General features: G+C 39.4%; 1 protein-coding gene across 2 annotated transcripts in view; it reads right to left on the reverse strand.

Moving 5' to 3' along the window:
- LOC135469967 (extracellular serine/threonine protein kinase FAM20C-like) overlaps positions 1-22,741 on the reverse strand; it is a 33,102-nt gene that overhangs the window by 6,955 nt on the left and 3,406 nt on the right. For both annotated transcript variants that reach the window (XM_064748651.1, XM_064748643.1), the window contains one exon: positions 377-501. In XM_064748651.1, coding sequence (XP_064604721.1) covers positions 377-501 — 125 coding nt within the window. The remainder of the gene's footprint in view (positions 1-376; positions 502-22,741) is intronic.

A 22,741-nucleotide genomic window follows, 5' to 3' on the forward strand; every position in this document is an offset into this window, starting at 1 on the left:
TGTAATCCAAGGTACTGCACTATTCTCGCGACTGGAGCTATAAACTAATCAACAAAGTCAGCAAGACAACTAATTAACTGGCTTATCCCTCTGGCCCCAGGGTCATTAAGCTGTCTTACACTTAAGTCTTAACTTGTGACATTATTCATGAACTTAAGCTTGTCTTGTATGGTACTAAAATAAACATTTTCACAATTTTAGCACAATATACTGTTTTCAAGTTAAGGCTAAGTCTAACATAAATCTGAGACAACCTTGTGATCGTGGAGCCAAAGAGGTATCAGTGTGAATACTAGTGTAAGAGTCTTTTCAGTCCGTCACCATTAAAGTCAGTCAGACGGTACATGAAGGTAGATAAGTTGAAGCTTGCACTTACCGACATCTATAATCTCCTGGTTAACCAAGTCCCGTATCAGGTCTTCTGTCGTCCCTTCCTCGGGGTCATACAGAGCATACTTGCGGATACCGATGTGGAAGCGTTCCCAACTTGTCAAATTCCGTCTGTTGAATAAAAAGTGACAATCGGTTACATTGACATGTCTGTGGAAAAGTATTATGTCTGACAATCAAGCGGTTTTTAGACAGTGGGATTCTGTGGTAACAGCGATTCGTATTATGTCGACATGTTATTATATTTCTGTTATTGGCTGCGTATAGTATGAAATATAACTTATCCTCTTTTCTTTCGACTCACCACATGCGATAAGTTTATAGCATACATTACAGCGTGTAAATGTGATCAGCAATCTCTGATACAATCTGACATCTAAACATGGGTGGGTATAACATTGGGTCATTAACGACATTGCCATCTTATTTCGTAGTCTGCATACATCTATTGATTTCATAATCATATACATATATATTCAGTCTAGTTTTTTTTTTACTGGCAGCGGCTGTTATGAAAGAAGCTAAATTTTTAAAGCTATTGCATGTATGTAACTGAAATTACAAGCACCCGCAAAGCGAATTAAACCGTAACGGTTATCTCTTCTATAGGCCTATACATAACGCTGGGCCTTGGAGATATACTGGTGGAGCGAATGTGACACATACCAATATAGCACCAAACAATTCACACTTTCGGTTACGATAATCTATACAGTCTTTGTCGTAAGCTAGAACGTTTAGATTCCAAGTTTTGAACACATCTTAACAGAAATGGTAACAAGGGGAAATAACACATATAAAAACATTCGCTTCTCAGTCGGCAGACTTCAGACTAGGTAAGCCAGTCTCTAGATCTCTCTATACACCATGGTCCAATGTTTGAGGGTTCATAGCGTGCCCTGACATCAGTGTACTCCCAGCCACAGGCATGCATATAGACACACGGGAAGCTTGACTGAACAGCCCGACCTTTCCGCGTCTTTAGACCCTATTTACGGAAGTATACTGAGCGAGGAGTTTACCTCGACCTTCATGCAAAATAAACACAAACAAGTGTATTTGAATGTTTCATCTCGCTGATTACTTTAGTCATCCTGCTTGGAGTTGGATTGGCTTATTACTAATTTCTCTGGTAACGGAAAAGTTAGTTAATGAAGTCCTTGGTAACGGTTAGGCAGATTAATGACATTTCTGGTAAAGGATAGTTAATTATTGAAAGTTTGTGGTAAGAGATAGGTTGATTATTGAAGTCTCTGGTATTGCATAGAGTTTGATTATAGATGTTCCTGGTAGAGGATAGACTGATTATCCAAGTCTATGGTAACAGCCAGGCCAATTAACGAAGCTTCCGGTAAGATAGACTGATTACTGAAGTCTCTGCTGGTAACACACCGGCTGATTACTGAAATATCTAGTAACAGATAGGCCGATAAAAGGCTGATTATTGAAGTCTCTGGAAACTTAGAATTTGATTATAGAGGTGTCTGGTGACGGACAGATTGATTATTACTCGGATAGGTTAATTATTGACTGAATGAACGAATGCTTGAGGTTTAGCGTCGTACTTAACAATTTTTTAGTCATAAGACGACGAGGAGTCATTAGGTGTGTGTATACTGTGTCTCCTTGTGGCGTGGCGAGTCCATGCCGCCTAAGTGCTGCCGCCACTGAAGTATCATGCCGAAGACACCAAATATGAAACCCCATCCATTCACATTATACTGACACCGGGACAACCTGTCCTGTTTGCTTGCTCTAAACTCTCAGTGCTGAGCGCCAAGCGAGGCAGCAGCATATACCATTTTTTATATTTTTTGGCATGGCCCGACCTGGGTTTGATCCCGGGTTTGCCAGCTTTGAGGCGGATGGTCTACACATTAGGCCACCAAAGCGATCGTTAACTGTTGAAGCCTCTTGTGTAACAGACAGTTTGATTAGAGGCGTCTCCGATGATACATGTGTTAATTACTGAAGTGTTAAACGGATTAAGCACTGTATTGGATGCTGGACAATTTGATCACTGGTTGATTATATGAGCCAAAATGATCGACATTAGTGGAGGCGTGAAAGACTGTAGGTGGGTTGCCTGTATACTGGTGATAGGAAAGGTTGTAGGCCTAGAGCCACTAAATACTCAATGTCGTATTTAGACTTGACTTATCATTTCTTTTAACGATCAGCACGCCAAAAGAGCACACAATGTATATCAGATTTCTGTTCGTGGAAGGACTGTTCGCCGATGAATGATTGGTGATCATTTGCAGTTATCAAATGCACATCTCATCAGTCAGTATCAGACAGGAGTCCATTTCCCCCACTAACAGCTGGTTATATATGGATAACGCATACCCCATGCACACACAACGCCTCTGGGAAACATAGTGGAAGTAGGCAGATAAAATTCTCTATATTTGTCAATCTGTGCACGTCACCACGATAGGATATCCCCTCCCCTATACTCGATAAAATCATTCCAATCGCACCCGCCATCTTTCCCTAGTGTTGTAGAAATAACAACCGGAGGGCTGAATATAGCACAGCTACACACAAGCGGTAAGTTTCACGCACGTGAATAAACTGATTCTGGTTATGAAGCCGTTAACCTATAAGGAGCGCTTTAATCACGTTATTTTACAGTCCAAAAGTGTTCTAATTTTTCCCCCAAAAAGACCAAAAAAAAACCCAAAAAGAGAAAAACTGTAAAATGTTGAATATGGCAAATTTTCTTCATAATAAACATCAGAAAATGTCGTTATGAACGGTAACAAATGGATTCTGTTTGACATGAATGACGGATTAAAATTTCAGCTGAAGATTTTAGACAAGGATCTCTTAGACTAAAGTATTTGTTTAAAAAAGATAAACAATATTTGTCCTGTAATATGTCACGCAATCACGTTGGCACAAATTGCTGCGACACGATTCGGTCGCCAAAAAAGTTGTTTAGGCTGAGTGTTAAAACAGACGGATTGGCACAAACCGGTTGTCAAATCTAGGTCAACTTCCATAACAATAAATTTCATTGTGTACAGTATACGCAAGATCAAACTGTTTCCATTTTTGCACTTAAGAGAAATGACAGCCTGTTTGAACATCATATAGCCTACTTCTTATGACTGAGAAACAGAACTGGACTTGTTATACAGCAGGCCATGGGAAGATTAAGTTGTCAGAAAAGGTTGTACATCAAAACAATACATGGATGACGAATATACCGCTGTAAGCTACTGACAACATTATGAGTCAGTATATTCTTTGTTGTGAAAATACAACAAAACAAGAAAAAAGAAAATCAGTGCAACACAAGTTAATGCTGTACACCATTAGCAGCAAGAACAACCCACGCACATGCTCTTAAACGGTTCACGGATCACTCATGTGACCGCATAGCCCCCATCCCAGAAATAATCAGAGTTCAACCCCTGAATTCATCAGTTAAATGACAAAGTGCCTACATAACACGGTTCATTATTGTACTGTGTATTGTACTATATGTATGATTGGCTTAGGGGTACGACAACCACTGTGGAGGCGATAACAGTAAACAGAAAGTCTGTATAAAAAAGCAATGTAAAACTACAAGAGAGATAAGATAATGAAGATATGTTTCAACTTTTCTTTGTTTAGTACAGATTTTATGGTTGATAATCCCGTGTAATCTATTTCATCTCTTTTTAATTGTAATATTAATTACGTTTTTCAAGATAATTTTTACTTAGCCTACGTAGGACTATTCCATCAATGTCAACCTCATTTATACTGGGTCGTCATGAATGAAAAACCAACGAACATTGACTTTATCGTCATTATGTCAGTTTATATGAGACAACCGGACCTCCTGCGGAAGTTTTCCTGTCAGTGGATATACTGTAGTTCACCAAAAGTTTGGCCATTTTGAAATGAACTTTCAGGAGAATATCATGGCTTTAAACTTATAATTCTGATGCCAACAGTCATGTATTCCTGGAAAGAAATTAATCACAATAAACTCTAAGAGGTGGATGAATCAATCAGAACAAACAAAAATGTGTTATTTGAAAAAGCTCAACTTGAAATACAGTATGTCCATCTTCAAATATACAACGTGCACTGTTCAGTGTGTATACCGCAACTATCAGCTTATAGTTGACAGAAGTAATCAAGGGAACAAATACTGACCCAGCATACACTATATGATGTGAACAATTGCGTATGCGTATTTCAGGTCAACGGGAATACGTCTCTCTTGTATTAAGAATAAGTCAGCAGCTGCTAAGGTCAAAGATAATCTTAAATCCCCTTTCTGAGGACACAGGCGTCGAATGTACCTACACAATTTTATGATATTAATGGTCACACATGGTGTTAAAACTCAGCTCAACTCACTTTTACTGGGTTTCAATGAGAAAGTACAACCACAGCATAGATGTCCTTAAAGAACAGCTGTCTGCCTAGGTACATGTACGTCAGCTGGGCATTATGGGAAACGAATGAACTGTTTCATGGCCATTCATGTATAATACAACTATTGTCAGTTGCTACAATGAAGTTAATGTATTGACCTAACGCCTGAATTGTCCATGGGATGACTAAAGGCCCACGGCCTACTTCAATTCTGTTTCGATAAGCTGTTCATTGCAACATACTTCAATGTGTATCATACACAGAAAAGTCAGATAAATATGGAGTCAAGATGAAAAACACTAACAATATTCCGGTGAATAAAACCAATTGGAAAATTTAGTTTTGTCTACATTAATTGTATATATCGACAACCAAAAACCTAATTTTGGTACACAATGGTTCCTCTATAGACCAGTAAGTTTTAATAAGCTAAAACTGGTATTGGATCTTTACTTTGAACACACCTACGGTTTTGGGCCAGTTTTTTTCTAAACAAATTAATACAGGACCGATTTTGTGTTGGGGTAAGCAATCGATACTTCTCAAGGGGTATTTATGCTTGGAATGTGATTTCTTCAGTTTATTTCTAGCTTTTTTCTAGGAAACCCTTTCCTGTCTAGATTCCTTTCTGTTGAAGTCAGCCACAGACGAGATACTGTCATATAAAGCCAATGTATATATCGCTGGAACTTTGTTAGCTAAGATAACTCTCCCAGGCCAATACTCCACAAATGACGTTAGCTAGAGAGTTCGATCAAATTTGAATGAACCAGCGACCTTATCATTCACAGTAGGTTGAGACATACAGCAAACAGACGAGACATTGAGACACGTCCACACAGAGAGTGACAGGAGCTCTCCTGTGTGAGAAGATACAAATGTGTGCTTGACGCTGAAGTTAGCCGGCGGGCCGCTGTGGGTTGATTACTCTAATCGCAGTAAGCTGCTTTTGTGCTGGATAAATACAACAGCCTTCAGGACTGGGGGATACACAGAAACTCTCCCAGCCCCCTCACCCCCGTGCGTCAATTGGGGTCTGCAAAAATTTACCTGCGGCTAGAAAAACAAGACCCGGTTCGCATGTCTCTCCGAATCCGGCGGTAAAGAAAAACAGGTTGAGAATGCTGCAATGTGAGCGATGGGTTGACGCCAGTGATCTCTTCAGTCTCTCTGTCCACATGGCGGTCTGGTGTTACAAGGCGTAACTTATGCCACCTGGTCACTGTCACGCTGTACAGGTGCACTGTACCGGCATCTCAGGCACCGGTCACATATATGATCCCAGACTGACCATTACCTGACCTGGACCAGACGTACACTGAGGCTTGCCAAAAGACATGAACTGAACAGACCCTATATACACCTAGTCTACATACATGTACATATATACACTGTAGTTAACATTTGTTTGAGTATACCCGAGTGACCAGAAGCCATTTAGTGGGTGGGTTATACAGCCAATGGCCTTATGCTGTAACCCATACATTTACTTCTGATAATGTTTCTAGACATGCAGCTAGGAGCACCTCGATATGCTGAAATATTGCCAATCTGGCCTTATTCCCCATTCATTCCAAACAGGAATGCCATGTGAAAGCTGACTGTCGTAATGTGAAAACCGAGTTCTGCATATGCTTATGACGAAAATGAGAGGTATATACAAGAGAGTGTGTGACACCGACGAGAGCTACGACAACATGATGATGGATATGGATCGACAAGAGTAGAAACAAACATTCGTATACCAACCGCCAACCACTTTGCAGCATTTGTCAAGGTTTTATTTTCACCGTTCAAGCCTGTACACAGCAAGAGACCTAAATCTAGTGACGTGTCAGGCATTCGTAAAACAATGCTCAACCATAATGGATGCTCCATACCAGTAGTCGCAAGAGCAAAACAACGTTAAACATAAACCACCAATTATATTCATTGTATAATTTAAAATTAATTGACACATTAGCTTTTGTAGTAATAACTTGCCATGTTCATCAAAATCTTCACGCACTGCTCATGGATCTCTAAAACAGACCAAGTCTGCATATGGAATCTACATGGCCTCTCGCACAAAGATTTTACAAAAAACAGCTTTCATCTGCAGTTAATCTAATTACCAAAACACGTCTTGTTAGTTTCAAAAAATACCCACAGATATCTGACGTTATTTGTTCTTTGTATATATTTATTAACATATACTATATATTCTCTCAAAAATCAGTCAAAACTCGTGATATAATGTATTTAATCCACTTCTTTATTGAATTAGCGTTTGCACTGTAAGGCCTACTGAAGATTCACAAAACATGCCAATATGACAGCCATAAACATGATCTACGTAAAGCTTGAGTAAATATTATAGAGCACGACTTAAATCGAGGAAATAAACAAATCAAGCAAAATACCAATGTAACTTGTTTTGTTTTAAAAACTGTTCTGATCCGTGGTGGAGTATTCCCTTGTGTATGGATCAGGTATGTCAGCAAGCTGCGGATGGTCGTGGGTTTCCCCTGGGCTCTGTCAGTGTTACTCCCACACTGGGCAAGGGCCGCCGATGTATATATGTGATACATTTCTTAGTACGGCGTAAAACCGCAATTAAATAAATAAATAAATAAATAGGTCAGTGGTCACGCGCTTCTATAACGATATGAACAGTAAGATTTCTCTGTTTTTCTTTTACTTTGTTAGGACAGACTTGTTTACTGTGTGTTCCGGATATAAAAAAAAATCAGGTTTAAATAATGCACGATCGTTTTATGGGGACGTGAACCATCAGCGCCATAACCAAACAGGATACCAGTCCAAAAATAATACGAAGCAAAGCATTTCAAACTTGAACTCCTTGTGGGAACCTATCTCGTGTCGTTGCCGTCCAGACAAAGTTTTTAGACCAGGACCTTCATAACGTGTGTCTTTTTCTTCCAAAGATGACGTTGTTGTAATTTTTGTTTGTCTGAGAAGTTAGACGGTATCCCAAGCACCTGCGGAGCGGCTTGTGCTGCAGGCGGCGGTTTACATGTGTTAGGCTGGGTAAGCCGCCATCACGCAGTCCTGTCGGGTAAACACACACAGTCTGACCCATTACACTGTGGACTTACACGTAATTCACAGGTAGACAGTGAATTGGTTGTATCAGGTGAGACTTGAAGCCGCTCTCCCAGGTATACATGGTTCTAACCAGACTTTCGCAGTCTGCACATGTGACACTGAATACAAACTGTGTGACTTGACACCAGGAATCAAGACCCACAAAGACCACCTTGAGACGCTGTGAGCACTTTTTCAAGGATGCCATGGCGGAAGTAGCTCAAGCCTTTAATTGCATTCAGCATAAAAATTATGATGGCTAACGAAACCTGTTTGTGTGTTCAGCAAATTTACAACTGAAGCACCGCTGTATTGAGCCTTAATCGAGAAAAAAACGTCAGTGTCGGTTGCCAATTGTGAAGGTTTTGCTGACAGTTTTTGATGTGCAATATATATATTAATGATCAACATCCATGTTGAGGATTTAAGGAGCCTAGTGAGACAAACTGTGCCAAAATAAACCTGTACTCATTATTTACACAATTACAAAAGGAGGGATAACATTATGAGTGGTACAGATACAGAGCATAGCGTGTCGCAACAAATCAATTTTAATGTACATATTAAAGGCTTGCCTACCTCTTTGATAATTTCAACTTTATGTACCACGCACATCATATTTACTTGTATCAGGCTTTGTCGTTCTTTTGCCATTTGCATTAGGGCTTACTTTGAAACTTGAGTAGTTTGACTACGGATGACTTACTCAATTTTGATGTAAACAAACGTCGGAACGATCATAAGGTTAACGGCCCTCATCTAGAAGGTTATGTCATTTGACGAAACACCCGCCATGAACAGATCGCGAATGAAATCATCGAGTCTTGCCAATAAAATACTGAGCTGTGTGAAGTCTCTGTCAAACCAGTTCAGGAAATGACAAATTTGATCAACGATTGTGTTTTGCAAGTCCAAGGTGAAAATGACACCGCCACAATATTGAGGTTGAGGGGCTGATTCGGAAAAGAAAGTCAAAAAATTAAAACTTCCCTTACAATGCTTAGCTTTTGGTGAAGTGGAAAGTTTCATACATTCGTCTTCACATAACATGGATGAGGTTGTCAAAATTTTAATTTACAAGGCTTGAAAATAAGTTTAAGAATCATATATCAAACTTTGACTTGAGTCAAAACTGTCTTTGTGGAAACGGTCCGAGGTCTACAGTGAATCTCGACAACGAATGTCCAGAAACACTTTGGAAGAGCCCACACAGTGGAATGCTATTGGGTTGCCATTATCATCACTGCATATTTTTTTACCTAATTTTGCTTAAGGTATGATGTTACTATTCATGCATTTACTTGAACAGTTAGAATGAAACCCTGACTGAGGTAAATTGACAAGAGATCGTTACGTGTGACCATTTACTAGCTATCACACTGTCGTCGCTGCTCTGGTCTTACTCTCTGTGCTGTACGTCTTTAGTGGTTACATGTGACCATTTGCCAGCTATCACACTGTCGCCTTTGCTTTGGTTTTACTCTCTATGCTGTAAGTCTTTAATTATATGTTAACAGTATGGGCGCAAATGTTTCAAAACGCTTTATATCCATGAAGAAAAATTGAATCGCGGTATTCGTGACCAACAAAACATCTAGATTGGAAAATGAAACCTCCGCAGTAAACAATGGAAGCTCTTTAAAAACAGCTCGTTGGTAATGAATACAATGCTCTTTTATCCACCTTCCGACACATATCATGACGTAAACACTTTTGTGACCATTCCAAACATAACGGTGGTACGAGCTTAAAGTTTTGTGAGGCCAAAGGACGTGTGAATTACGGGGGTCATCCTACAGTGAATATAAATTATCACTGAAAATAATATATTGTTTTAAGTCACCAAAGTTATCTCGAATATAAGAAAACGTTAATAAATAACCGATAAAAAATACATTTAAGTGTTCCTAAAAATAGCCTATATATATATATTTGTATGCTCTTATGAGTGTTTTTTTGGTGAACCTGACCTTGAAGGTCGTGTGCTGTAGGGTATGTGAATATATTTTTTGTGTGAGTGTAGAGAGCTGGCGTCCCGCCTGGACAAGGTCACGATCATGTAGATCATACACAAACCCGCAACGTGCAAATCGATATATCTGCAATACAGGGTGAAAACTCACGGACATAGGCGTGAGGACAACGACTGGTCAGAAGTGCCCAGTAAACCCAGTGTTTGACAGGCCGGGGCATTCTACACCACCTCTCCCCATCCGTACCCGCTGACTCGTTACACAGAGAGGCCAAAAGGAAAGGCCAATGTGTAATATGGTCTTAATGTCATATCCACTTTGGCTCTGGGGTCTGTTGACAGGGCAAGGCATTGCACAACCTCTGGATTCCCGGCAGCGCCGTATTAAGCCAAATGTGGTTGGAAGAGCCAAGGCGCAGACCGCTCAATAAGGCTATGGGTTACATGTTAGCCCGTCTGTGTACAACCCTCTTTATCCACCTGTTTCTGGCATTCGATATGTAGGCCTAATCACAAGTGCTCGGCATGCTTCATGTTTAAATGACATGATTGATACATGCAAGAAAAATGTTTCACCTTTGTTGCGCTCACGTTTTCGGTGATGTTGACGGCCTCTAGTACATATCACCACCTTTTATACTTATTTTGCACAAACAACTTTTGGGGAATCTGTATTTCGGGTGGTTATTTTGGAAAATTGTCCCTTCAAGAGATGGAGAAAACTATTATCTGGAAAACTATAATCCGCACTAAGGAGCCAGCGATAGCTGAATCTGATCGCTGGACGTCATCATTCGATGGTTCGTGCTACACCAAATCCGTGCACTAGTGGATTTGCCATGATAAATGGGAAATAAAGGTCCCGGTTCAAAAAGCGATTTTAATGTTAAGAGCGTGTCTTAACTACAATCTCCACTCAGGAGATACTGTAGGTATATTAACAGCATTTTGTCGTAGTCACTCATTTTGTTCTGTATGCAGAATCAGTGGTATCAAAATCCATCATGGGATTAACTACCGCGTGTTGATTAAGAAGAAACGCCACAGGCCTGGAACTCAGCAAAAATTTTCATCCGCGTTTCCATCAGCGTCATTTGAAATCTAACCTTCGTGGTTTGACAATAAGAAGAAACTGCTAAACCGTCCCTTTCTTCGTGGATGGTTATTCCTTAGCCCCAAGGTAAGGGCAGACAGCCGGGTTCCCTCACTCACACATGGAGCCTCATGTTATTCTCTCCACTAAACTAATGGCTTGTGTTCGTGCTTAAGAACTATTTGTCTTCCGCAGAATTATTGCCGAGCGGGGGAAAAGCAAACTCAAAATAACACAAAGGTCTCGCTATGGCAACATTAAAGAGTTGCAGGTTTCCTAATTTAGTAGCGAATGAATTTAAAAAAAAAACCACTGTGATACAGAGAGTAACTTTGATCGCATTCTTTGGAAACAGTGAGAGCACTGGCAGGATAAAAGACGAACGGTGCGCGCATCTCATCACACCTCGTACAAAGTCTTTATACCGTCGTCGTATTACCACGAATCTTGTTTGATGGCTTAGACAGGCATTTCATCTTGACCAGACTGCGCACGTCAACTCTTGAAGTCACAAGTCCTATCCAGCTTTATATATCTATGTAAAATATAGCAAAGCCTTTTATGCCATTCCCACAGCTCCTCGCTCTGAAGAATGACAAAAGCCACTAGCACTATATGGCTGAAACGCCAGTGTCTTAATATGCTATCTGTAGGCATTCTCAGCCTTTGGCTAAGTGTTTACGCGAGACACTTTTAAAATAAAGGGCTAAGGGGCTTTATATATCAACTTGAGACAGGTCTAGGAACTACCCAACTTAAGCCCGATATAAATGACAGGGAATGTGAAGTGGTGTTCAGTAGGCCAATCACAGTCACGCTTAGTTTGACTAGCAATCGCTGGTGAAAGACGTAACAATTAGATCAGTAATAGTCAAGGTCATTTAGACAAGCAATCGCTGGTGGAAAACGTGATAATTAGGTCAATCACAGTCAAGGTCAGATAGAAAAGCAATCGCTGGTGGAAGACGTGATAATTAAACCAATAACAGTCAAGGTCAGTTAGACAAATAATCGTTGGTGAAAGACGTGATAATTAGATCGTCAAAATCAAGGTCAGTCTGGCAAGCAATCGCTGGTGAAAGACGTGATAATTAGATCAATCACAATCAAGGTCAGTTTGACAAGCAATAGTTGGTGACAGGCGTGATAATTAAGATCAATCCCAGATAAGGTCAGTTAGACAAGCAAACGGTGGTGAAATTAGATCAATTACAGTGAAGGTCAGTCAGACATGTGGTTATCTCAGGTCAGGAGAAAGGATCAACAGATCTATCACAGTCAAGGTCAGTCACACATGTGATTATCCCAATTCAAATGAAGTCATCAATAGATCAATCACAGTCTAGTTCAGTCTGACATGTGGTCATCTGAGGTCAGAAGAAAGGATCAACAGGTCAGTCACAGTCAAGTTCAGACTGTCATCCGCGAGTAGAAGACAAACTACCCAGAGATCATTCGCAGATAGAAGAGACGCCTACAGGAGACAGGAATTTTTCTGATTGGGCTAATTTTCTTCATTTCTTTCCCTTTTTCAGTGTAACATTGTGAAGCCACGGATGCTCTTGCGCACACAGTTCTCAGTCAGTTCTTCTGGAATCACCCGCATCCGCCATTAGTTAATTTCTTGCTCACGAGTTAAACTATGGTTGATGGCATGAGCAGGAATCAGACTCGAAGACATTGACGTTTTCCACTGAGGTGGTTTTAGAAGCCCCATGTACTCGTTAAGACCACTTGTGCGTGGGTAGACAAGACGCCATTATTCCAATAGACAGTCTTCAGCTAACACGCTTGTCAATTAGTTGGAGCCTTGAAGACTACAGATAAATCTGACTAACACGGTTTTAAACCAGAAAATACCAAACTGTGTAAACCTTGACTTTGTAACAAAATAGCGCTCTCATCTTGTCGCCGTGGGCGCTCACGTGACGTCTTCTCTGACCAAACCCCAGCTCTTCATGACACTGTCCAGTATAACAGCACACTCAGAGAAGAACTCCCACAACGACCATCCCCCGGGCCGTTATTATCCCAGTGATTATTGTCCCAGTTCGGACCTGAGATCTGATGATTTTAAAGCTAAAGTAATGGTCTGTAGAGAAAGGTACAATGCGACCATTCCTCAAACCCCTAGCGGCCTTTTGTCAATGGAATCCTCCCTATTAAGCTTAGTAAGCAGATTTCCACATCAAACTGATGAAATCGCTGATTTTTGTATGTATGTGTGTATGTAGGTAGGCATGTAGGTATGTATGTATGTATATATGTAGGTAGGTAGGTAGGTACGTACGTACGTACGTACGTACGTACGTACATACGTACGTATGTATTATGTATGTATGTATGTACACCGACTATTCTTATACCGATGAAGCAGGGTATCAGTTTAAATCCTTCATCCGACACCTCATGAACCTTAGTTTATTCCGTGAATTAATGAAGTCAGGTCAGTTGTAGGCCACAAAATTCACATAAACTATTGGATATCACAAATCTTAGAAATCATAAGTAAATGTATATTAATTTTTCTCACAGATCACGTCGTAATTATACATTCATGACGCATCTGTTACATAGCGAATGACTCATGAACAAAACGTGCATCTCATATATATACATACATCTAACATGCGCAGACACACGTTTCAGAATATGCTAACCAGTACATCTTTTGAATACACTTAATCCTAGCTGAATAAATTATGACATGCTTAAATAATCCCTGACAGCGGCTACCAAATTTGCATACAAAGACTACATATTTTAATAAGCATGTCTATGTTAATGATTTCAATCTCTTACATCCAACGTAAGATTAAATCTGTCCTTGATTAAATAGAGATACAAAATGCATTAAAGATACTGATATATGGATATTACAATAGCCACAAGAATATGCCGTTTGAAAGCATGAGCATAAAAAGGTATATCCACGCAACTTCTAACGTGACTATACCGCCAAGTGAATCTTAGCGCAGGAGTTAATTGATGAGACAGCAGTAAGTCGGGATAATGATTAATTATTAATGCCATGTGATCTGAGTACCGAGACATATATAGATAATGCAGTTCTAACCGTAGAAGGAATAAAGAAATTTTCTGAGTTCGTCAGAAGATTTGTGACGCTTCCGGGGGAGGCGGGGAGGGGGATTCGGGGTTGTCGTGTTGAGGAGGGCTAAAACAGATACTGCAAGTGCGTGTACGTCAAAGCGATATTTATATTGAAATCTATTTATTTAAACGTACCTTGATTTTCTGATTTCTCTGCTTTACAGAAAATATTTTTACACTGTGAAAAACAAGACGTATTTTCGTGTACAATGCATTAACCCTATGTCTATACAAAGAAGTGGGTCTGGGATATGCATTTTTGTGATTATGAAAGGAAGAGGAGTTTTTCGACTTTGAAGTCTGGTGAACATTTATGTTTCCAGCCACGGGGTCAGGGGGAGTGTGGTGCAAACTTCTGCTACCACTCTCTATATGTAGAGCTGTGAGTTCAAAACCAGCTTATGCTGGCTTCCTCTCCGGTCGTACGTGGGAAGGTCTGCAGCAACCTGCGGTTGGTCGTGGGTTTCCCCCGGGCTCTGCCCGGTTTCCACCCACCATAATGCTGGCCGCCGTCGTATAAGTGAAATATTCTTGAGTACGGCTTAAAACACCAATCACAAAAAAATCTATATGTAGAAGTTTCATGCCTTGTCTACCGGAGCCCATTATGCACTGACTGCCCGTGGGAGTTTTATCTCCTACGCCAACTGTTGTTATCACACTTTTCATATAAAAATTGGTGTTAAGAAGACAATGTGACTGTTCACATATATGTGTGGAATGTAGGTTCACAGGAAGCACAATGATCGCTGCGATACAGACACTCATAAATGGTGAGGAAATGAAAGACGCGTGTACACTACAATTATCCGTTTCTTACGTATAAATGTGTAAAACATGAAATCTCGTATATATCGCAACGGTCAGGAATGATGCAATATATGTATATGCAGCGTATATTTGTATGTTACTGGAGTGGGTTGTAGGCTATTGAATATTTTTTACATTCTTTTCTATCAGCCATCACATATTCTAATATTCTATTCACATATCTAATGGAGGCATGTATAGGTTTATTGACCATGCCGCAGGGGGGTGGCAAGATTACAAGTTAACAACCCAGCCAACAACGCCTGAACATTGCTCGACTGAATTATGAACGTCAGTCAACAAAGCTTTTGCCTATCCAGAAGAATACGCGTATTTGTATAAACATCGATGGGTTCCTCTTTAGATTTATTTATTTATTTGATTGGTGTTTTACGCCGTACTCAGGAATATTTCACTTATACGACGGCGGCCAGCATTGTGGGTAGAGGAAACTGGGCACAGCCCGGGGAAAACCCACGACCATCCGCAGGTTGGGTTCCTCTTTAGATGTGTTGTGAACACAATGTCGGGCAAGTTAGTGCCCAAGGCCGAACAGTGGAAATGGCCAGTTTTCTTCTTCCATTCAAGCACGGATAACACCGAACTGTTTGGAGCATAGACATATCATATCAGCAAATACACGCGTCAGAGAAATCAAACTTACTGCCGAGAGACTATGCAGGAATCGTCTGGGCATGTCTACAGGCAGAAAGAGCACTGTTGCATATATGTATTATACCTTATAATCATGCGTCATGTTGACCAATCGAACGCAGCCATCCAATCAAATGACAGAGACAACATGGCGTGCCATCGCATAATTCCACAAGTTAGCCTTCTGTCAATGTCCAGTCATGAATAAACATAGGATAATGAACAGTTGACACGAGACTCATCAATATGCACTAGGACAGGTCAATAGCATTTTCATCTCTTGCTATATTTGGAACCTTGTAATAATCAGTAAAACTAGGACATGCTAAATGCCGTGTTGCTAGTGTGCATGCTTTCTCAGTATTTTAAGAAAACATAACTTGAATTATTTTGTTTTTCAGCAACGTGCCTTCTCATAGAAATCTAACTGTTGATTAAAAATAGAGCCTGCATGAGAAAAAAAAAGGACTACAGATGATAAACAATTCAATAATCGGACTATATTTGCTTACCACATGGCCAATCAGGTAAGGAACACTTAGTGTCAAACGTTTATTAGAGATGAGCACATGGCTTGACCACATGCTTTGCCAAACCAGCCAGGAAGTCATATTTACGCATGGATGGATTTATATATCATTTATGACAAATATTAGTGCCTTTGTCGATAGTTTTTACTCTTTCCGAACATGATAAAAAAAATGAAAATGTATGTTTGAATGTGTAAAGGCAGTGAAATTTTTCTGTCGCCAACAGATTCATGTTACAGACACCTATACTGTACCCTTTAAACCTACGTTACTAGTGAATTTCAAACCCACAGAACTCAATAATCTACACTTCAGAGTGTAGAACTCTGTCGTTTACTTGATCAATTATTCGACGCCACATCGTCTGATTGATGGTGGGCTTGAAGCCACACGTTATGTAATTGGCAAGAAGTTCCATCAGAAACATACACGATAAAAATAAAACAAAGCAAAATACAAAGTAATACTGTTGTAACTCTAGTATGCGTGGAATGAAACTATAATGGAATTCAAAAACAAGGATTAATCAAGTCTACTACATCAAAAATAATTAATGTCTTATTTATTTTTACTGGAATAACATACGGTTTTGAGTAGTTTTAAATCCTATACATGTCTATGAAGAAAAATACTCCCGAGTGATTCAAGAAAAAGCAAATAAATCGAAACTGTAGAAAAAACACCAACCTTGGTGATGACACCTATGCTGATAGTTAATTAAGGTCGTAAACATGCTTATGTTCGACATATAAATACACACTTTCAGTTCTATTTTGGAATATATACTATATTTTTATCCGTGATAAACCAATAAGAGGCCTTCCAGTACCGGTGCATCACTAATTAACGCCATCTGTTTTCTTTCCCATCAAGGTAAAACAAAGTATATTCACATAGTCAATACGCGGTTAGGGGTCTAGATTTGCTGTAATGAGGCGAGAACTAACAAGAGGTGTAAGGGTCTGGGATAATCACGGATTTGCTGTAATGAGGCGAGAAGTAACAAGAGGTGTAAGTGTCTGCGATTCACACAGATTTGCTGTAATGGGGCGAGAACTAACAAGAGGTGTAAGCGTCTGGGGCACCATAATGCTGGCTCCCGTCCTATAAGTGAAATATTCTTGAGTACGGCGTAAAACACCAATCAAATAAATAAATAATAATAATTACCATAACAGCCTATGTTGTAGAGATATGAAGTGCACTTAGCTAAGGGCTACTTAACACTAAGTAGTTTTCTTGAAACCAACTCATGGGCTTAACACCGAGCCAGCATATAACGATTAGAGCCGGTATCATCGTGATTGTTAAGAGGTATATAAACGTGGTGGTTTATAATAAAAGATACTGTTTGGTATTGATTACCACACCCCCAAGGTGTCAGCTTGAAACACCATGTCAGTATATACAATTATATCTTTATAGTGGCCTTATTAAGACTTCATGCAATGCATGCCATCGCGCAGCTGCGAGGGATCAAATGGTGGCTCAGAAAGGCAAATGCACATCATGCAGATTTGTAAGCCATCAAGAACGTCCGATTTCAAACAATTTCACCTGGGATATGAAAAACACAGTCATGTTACTATACTCCAACCCTTTCTTGTCATAAACCTTTGAAGGTGTACGCTGATGAATAAAGCCGTTTCGCCTACGTGATCAACATCATGTTATAGAAAGGTTATTACTGGCAGATTTTGGTGCATGCAATAAAACATTTTCGGAATTTCTTTCACCATTCTGTGACAAGAGAATGCCCCTGGCGTACATTTCCTTAGTCCTTATAATTGGACAGCATTTACTTGAGCTCATAATTGTGACTATGACATCGCACTACGAATTAAGGCCTTGGTCCCCGGAGACATATGGTATCTCGACATGCACCATTAAGGTTTTCCATACACCCTGATATGCTATATTCATTGTCCTTTCCTACCAAGCTAAATAGCCATGTCTGGGAGAAACATTTTTTCCCCTCTTTTCCTTTTTGTCATTCTTTTGTCAAAACGACATATTTTCTCTCAGGGGCTTAACGATTTTGTTGATGGAGATGATATCATATATGTATGCGTGTAAACTCTTGGAAAGTAAATCGGATGGACACATAAACAAAACTGCTTCCAGGATGATGAATGAGTTAGAGAAGACGTTGAATGTTGAAAAGGGAAGTATATAGATTAAATAAACGAGTTACTGTCAAAAAAAGAAAACATCGATTAATTTTCCTATAAAAAGAGGTTAAGCACATGACATCATTTGCTCCACTACAAATTGGCGTGTCACCTAAAAACACAGAAGCAGCCAGTTCTTGACATAAATTCGGTGCAAAACAGGAACTAAAGTGAAGCGGCATCACGGAAGGGACAAATATATTCGTCCACAACAGGTCTGGCCGGTTTGAGGTTTTACCTTATGGTGCGTTCTACTCAAATTTCTTTGATCGTAAATGAGCTGTTGTTGATTAACGACTAACCTGTTTCGCTGCGGGGCTTTTGACCATCCTACTCATATATTTTAAATGTGTCCTATCCCATGTAATATATATCTGTGAATGAAATCTCAGGTTCAGTATACAACTTACACTGGATCACTATAACCAACATACTCGAACATTCCTTGATGTTCACAAAAAGAGATCTTGTTATTCCACCGTACATTTAAAGACTTCAGTTTTCGGTTAAGAGCTTCGCCAAAACTCTTTGCGATTACAGACTTATTCCGATTTTCACCCACTTGTCGGATTCCACGATTTGACACAACAAGTCTCATCCCTTGAACTCGGCTTAACGATATCGCAGTCATATACCAATCGTCTCAGCATAATCACGAGCATATACCCAGATTTCATGGATGGTGTCAGCTATCGATTTTTTTTGTGATCTTATTCTCAGATTGATTTTTCAGCTTTTCTTGACCTACTGACCACCATTTAATAGCTACTGATAAAATACCGACTCTTATATACCGATATATATATATATATATATATATATATATATATATATATATATATATATATATATATATATATAGACACTCACTGCTATAATTTGAAATGAAATACTTGAGAAATCTCAAATTGGGTGTCCCACAGGGTGCTCTGCTCAGCTTCCTCTCATTAACCTAGACTTCTGGTCTCTCCGTACACAACACAGGGTATAGAAGAAGTGTTTACCTTCGTGTCACAGTGAAAAGATCGTGTTTTATTCATTAAAGTGCACTTTACTGGCTTTTCTCGGTCAGACACACCACGTGACTCGCAAATTCCCGTGTACAGCAATGCTCCAATATTCCAGATCTCGCGTGACAATGCGTGAGAAGCAGATATTGCAGATAGCTCATTGCATTGTGGTACAGGTTTGACAGAAAGCCAACATTCCATTCTGTACGGTGGAGTAACAAGTGGCTCAAAACGCACACTTGCAAATTGAACCCATGTGTCACAAACTGATATACCTGTCCACGATGGCATCAACTCGAATATATCATCAGATCGAGACTTGTTTTTACATAATATACCAGGCGAAATGTCAGCACATCACTGTGCCAAATTGAATCGATACGCAAATATAGCTATTTAATGTATGGACTGTAGTTCTGCCCGGCTGATTTTGCCGATATAAATTTACATAAACACAGACTGAAGTTATGAAGTTGTATGAGTGTGTTGAAAACTCGCTGTGTTTTCTATACAGTCTACAATGTTATGCGCACAATGTACATCGGGATGATATAATCGCCTACATACATATTTTCCCTACAAAGGTACATATACTAAAGTAATAGTCAATGAGACTATAGTATAAAGTAAACAAAGACTACTAATATGTTAACTGATGGGGTTCATTACAGGGGAATGAAAAAGAGGCCTGCATATCAGAATTTACGATAAGAAGGAATTACACATAATTATTTAATAGAAGAGTTTATCGTGGTTTAATTGATTGATTGGTTGATTGATTGACCGGTTTTAACACCGTGCTCAAGAATCGTCAACTTACTATAGTACTCCCTTAAAGCTTAAGTGTTATATTTAACATGATGAAGATCACGAGGAGTGACTGTACTTAAAAGAGATACATATATCTGACTAGTTTGATTAAGAGTTAATGATTCAACATTCTTCATATTCCAGCCCCATTAAAAGTGTTAAGTTTTTTAAACCTTGTTTCAAGTGTTTGTTTCAGATGTTGATTGACCAGCTTTTAATGGAGTTGAAATGTGAACACTTTGACGAGTGTTGAAGCATTAACACTTTATAAAAGTGTTCAGATAACTCTTTAGTCTCTCCTCGTGATCTTTACAGTGTTAAATGTAACACTTTAGTTTCAACAGTGTATATGACAACGGTTAGAGTTATGGATGGAGAAAACCGGGGAATTAACCATGGAAATGTTACAAAGTATAACACATCTATTTATAATTATTCAATTCTTCAGGGTACAGGTACAAACCCTGTTCAGACATCTGAGCAGATAAAAACATCAAGGTTTATTTAGATCGTTATATTTCAGGTTCATTACTTTCGTGGTATTCCTTATGTACCCCTAATTTTTTCTTTTCTATTTATAATTCAGCAGCTCGACGAATTAGTGATCTGCTTACACCAGGGATTAATTGTGTTTTAGATGATTATATCAAGGCAAAGGGTTATTAAACTGATAAACAATCCGGTATATGTATATATGGTACAACTAAAACAGCCTCCAGCAACGCTGATACAGATCAGATTCCACAAACCTGTATTTTTTAGAAAATTTTATTTAAACGTTAAAAAAGGGAGAGGTAGTATTATTGAAACGGAGAAAAGTGGGAATAGTTTTAGCTGCATATATTCCTGTGAACACTGATGAATTATTTATTTATTAATTTATTTATCTGATTGGTGTTTTACGCCGTACTCAAGAATATTTCACTTATACGACGACGCACAGCATTATGGTGGGAGGAAACCGGGCACAGCCCGGGGGAAATCCACGACTATCCGCAGGTTGCTGACAGACCTTCACACATACAGCCGGAGAGGAAGCCAGCATGAGCTGGACTTAAACTCACAGCGACCGCATTGGTGAGGAATTGTAAAACTTTTTTATGAATAAATGGATGCATGAATATTGCTTAGCGCAGCAACATCGTGGCGAGAACATGTCTGAACTAAGAAACATGCACTAATTGGTTTGCGATGCAACACTGAGATCATCCAAAATCAAACAAAATAGAAGGGCATTAAAATCAGCTGAAATAACTGAATTTAAAAATTGTACATTTAAATGTATAGAATTTATTTTTTATGGTATATGCCAATGACCTTTAAATATTTAATGACGACCAAACGTCATCAACCTTTCAAGGACAAGGCGCAAGAGTTTTGCTCGTCAAAGCATCAGTCCTCATGTATTATCCACTGTCACTGACTTGTCTTCATCTAATCTGAGCTTTGAATAGGGGGCATGAAGTCTGGGATTTGAGTGTTGCCATTATGCAAGGTTTGTGAGGCTCGGTAAACAGCTAGAACCTAAAAAGACTTGGCACCTGCTCATCTCTTTCGCTAGCTGGAGATCCGCAAACAAAATCAGCGGGAATTCATCGACCTGGCTTCTTCTAGAAACAACAGGCCAGATAAATCGTTCGACAAGCGCTGTAATTGTGTGACATCATCATATGAGCACTCTGTGTTCGAGCTGGTAAGAGTTTCGGGGGAAGTCGCTTCCTCTGGTATCTCCGTGTGCTCGCAAGTTGCCATCCTTATGTCCGAGCGCGTGAGGATGACAATGTCGCGTGTTGCTCAGTGTACAAAGTCGGCAGTAACGGTGTATATAGTGTATGATATATATATAGCCGTGTTTAATCGTGTGTAAAGCAGCTGTGTGCCCAGAACACTGGATCCTATCAAACTGTTGTCAGATAACACATGCACATGCCATACACCTAGTCCTCACAAAAAGTAGAAATGCAAGTAATGTGCAAGTTGGAAAAGGTCCACTTCTGACAACTTTCAATCTGGCATTTATCATTGAACTGATTCATAAAGGGACATTCTTTGTTTCGACAGTCTGTGTACACTACATATAACAAAACATGGCATTGTAACAAATCAGCATGTTTTGTTTGTTTCGTTTATTCGATGAATGCTCGTGTGAAAGGCATACATTCGATTACAAGCAGTTCTATACCCGTATAGAATATAGGGCCCTATACCTATACTGGCAGCATTGATGCTAAATGCAAACGTTTTAGATCTCACTCCACAGGAAGGATACACGTCATATCGACTGATTTTTAAACAGTATTTTCTATTTTTGTGTGTATCCTATTAACATTGCTTTTTTGGTGAGATATGTTGAAATATAATGCACCTTACAACACACAAACTCCATCGGAAAAAAGGGCATTTTCCAGAATCCATAACACATTTCGGCCAGAATTAATTGTATCCTAGCTGACAAGCTAAATTTTCCTGTTTATACAGCTACTCATCGACACAGTGTCAATCACGTAAACACAGCTTTCCCATGGTTCCTCATACACACGTACGCCTATAAGTTATGCCGGGCAAATTTTGCCGCACATGGCTGATTCTGGACAAAAGAAGGGGATGAGTAACTAGAAAAGTTTTGTCTGTCAATATTCGATTTAATAACACCTATATTCTACAGTATCTCTTCATAAAAACCGACAATATACATATATGGAACGGTTTCAATTACTGTA

This window comes from Liolophura sinensis, chromosome 1 (assembly GCF_032854445.1).
Source record: "Liolophura sinensis isolate JHLJ2023 chromosome 1, CUHK_Ljap_v2, whole genome shotgun sequence".
Classification (NCBI taxonomy): domain Eukaryota; kingdom Metazoa; phylum Mollusca; class Polyplacophora; order Chitonida; family Chitonidae; genus Liolophura; species Liolophura sinensis.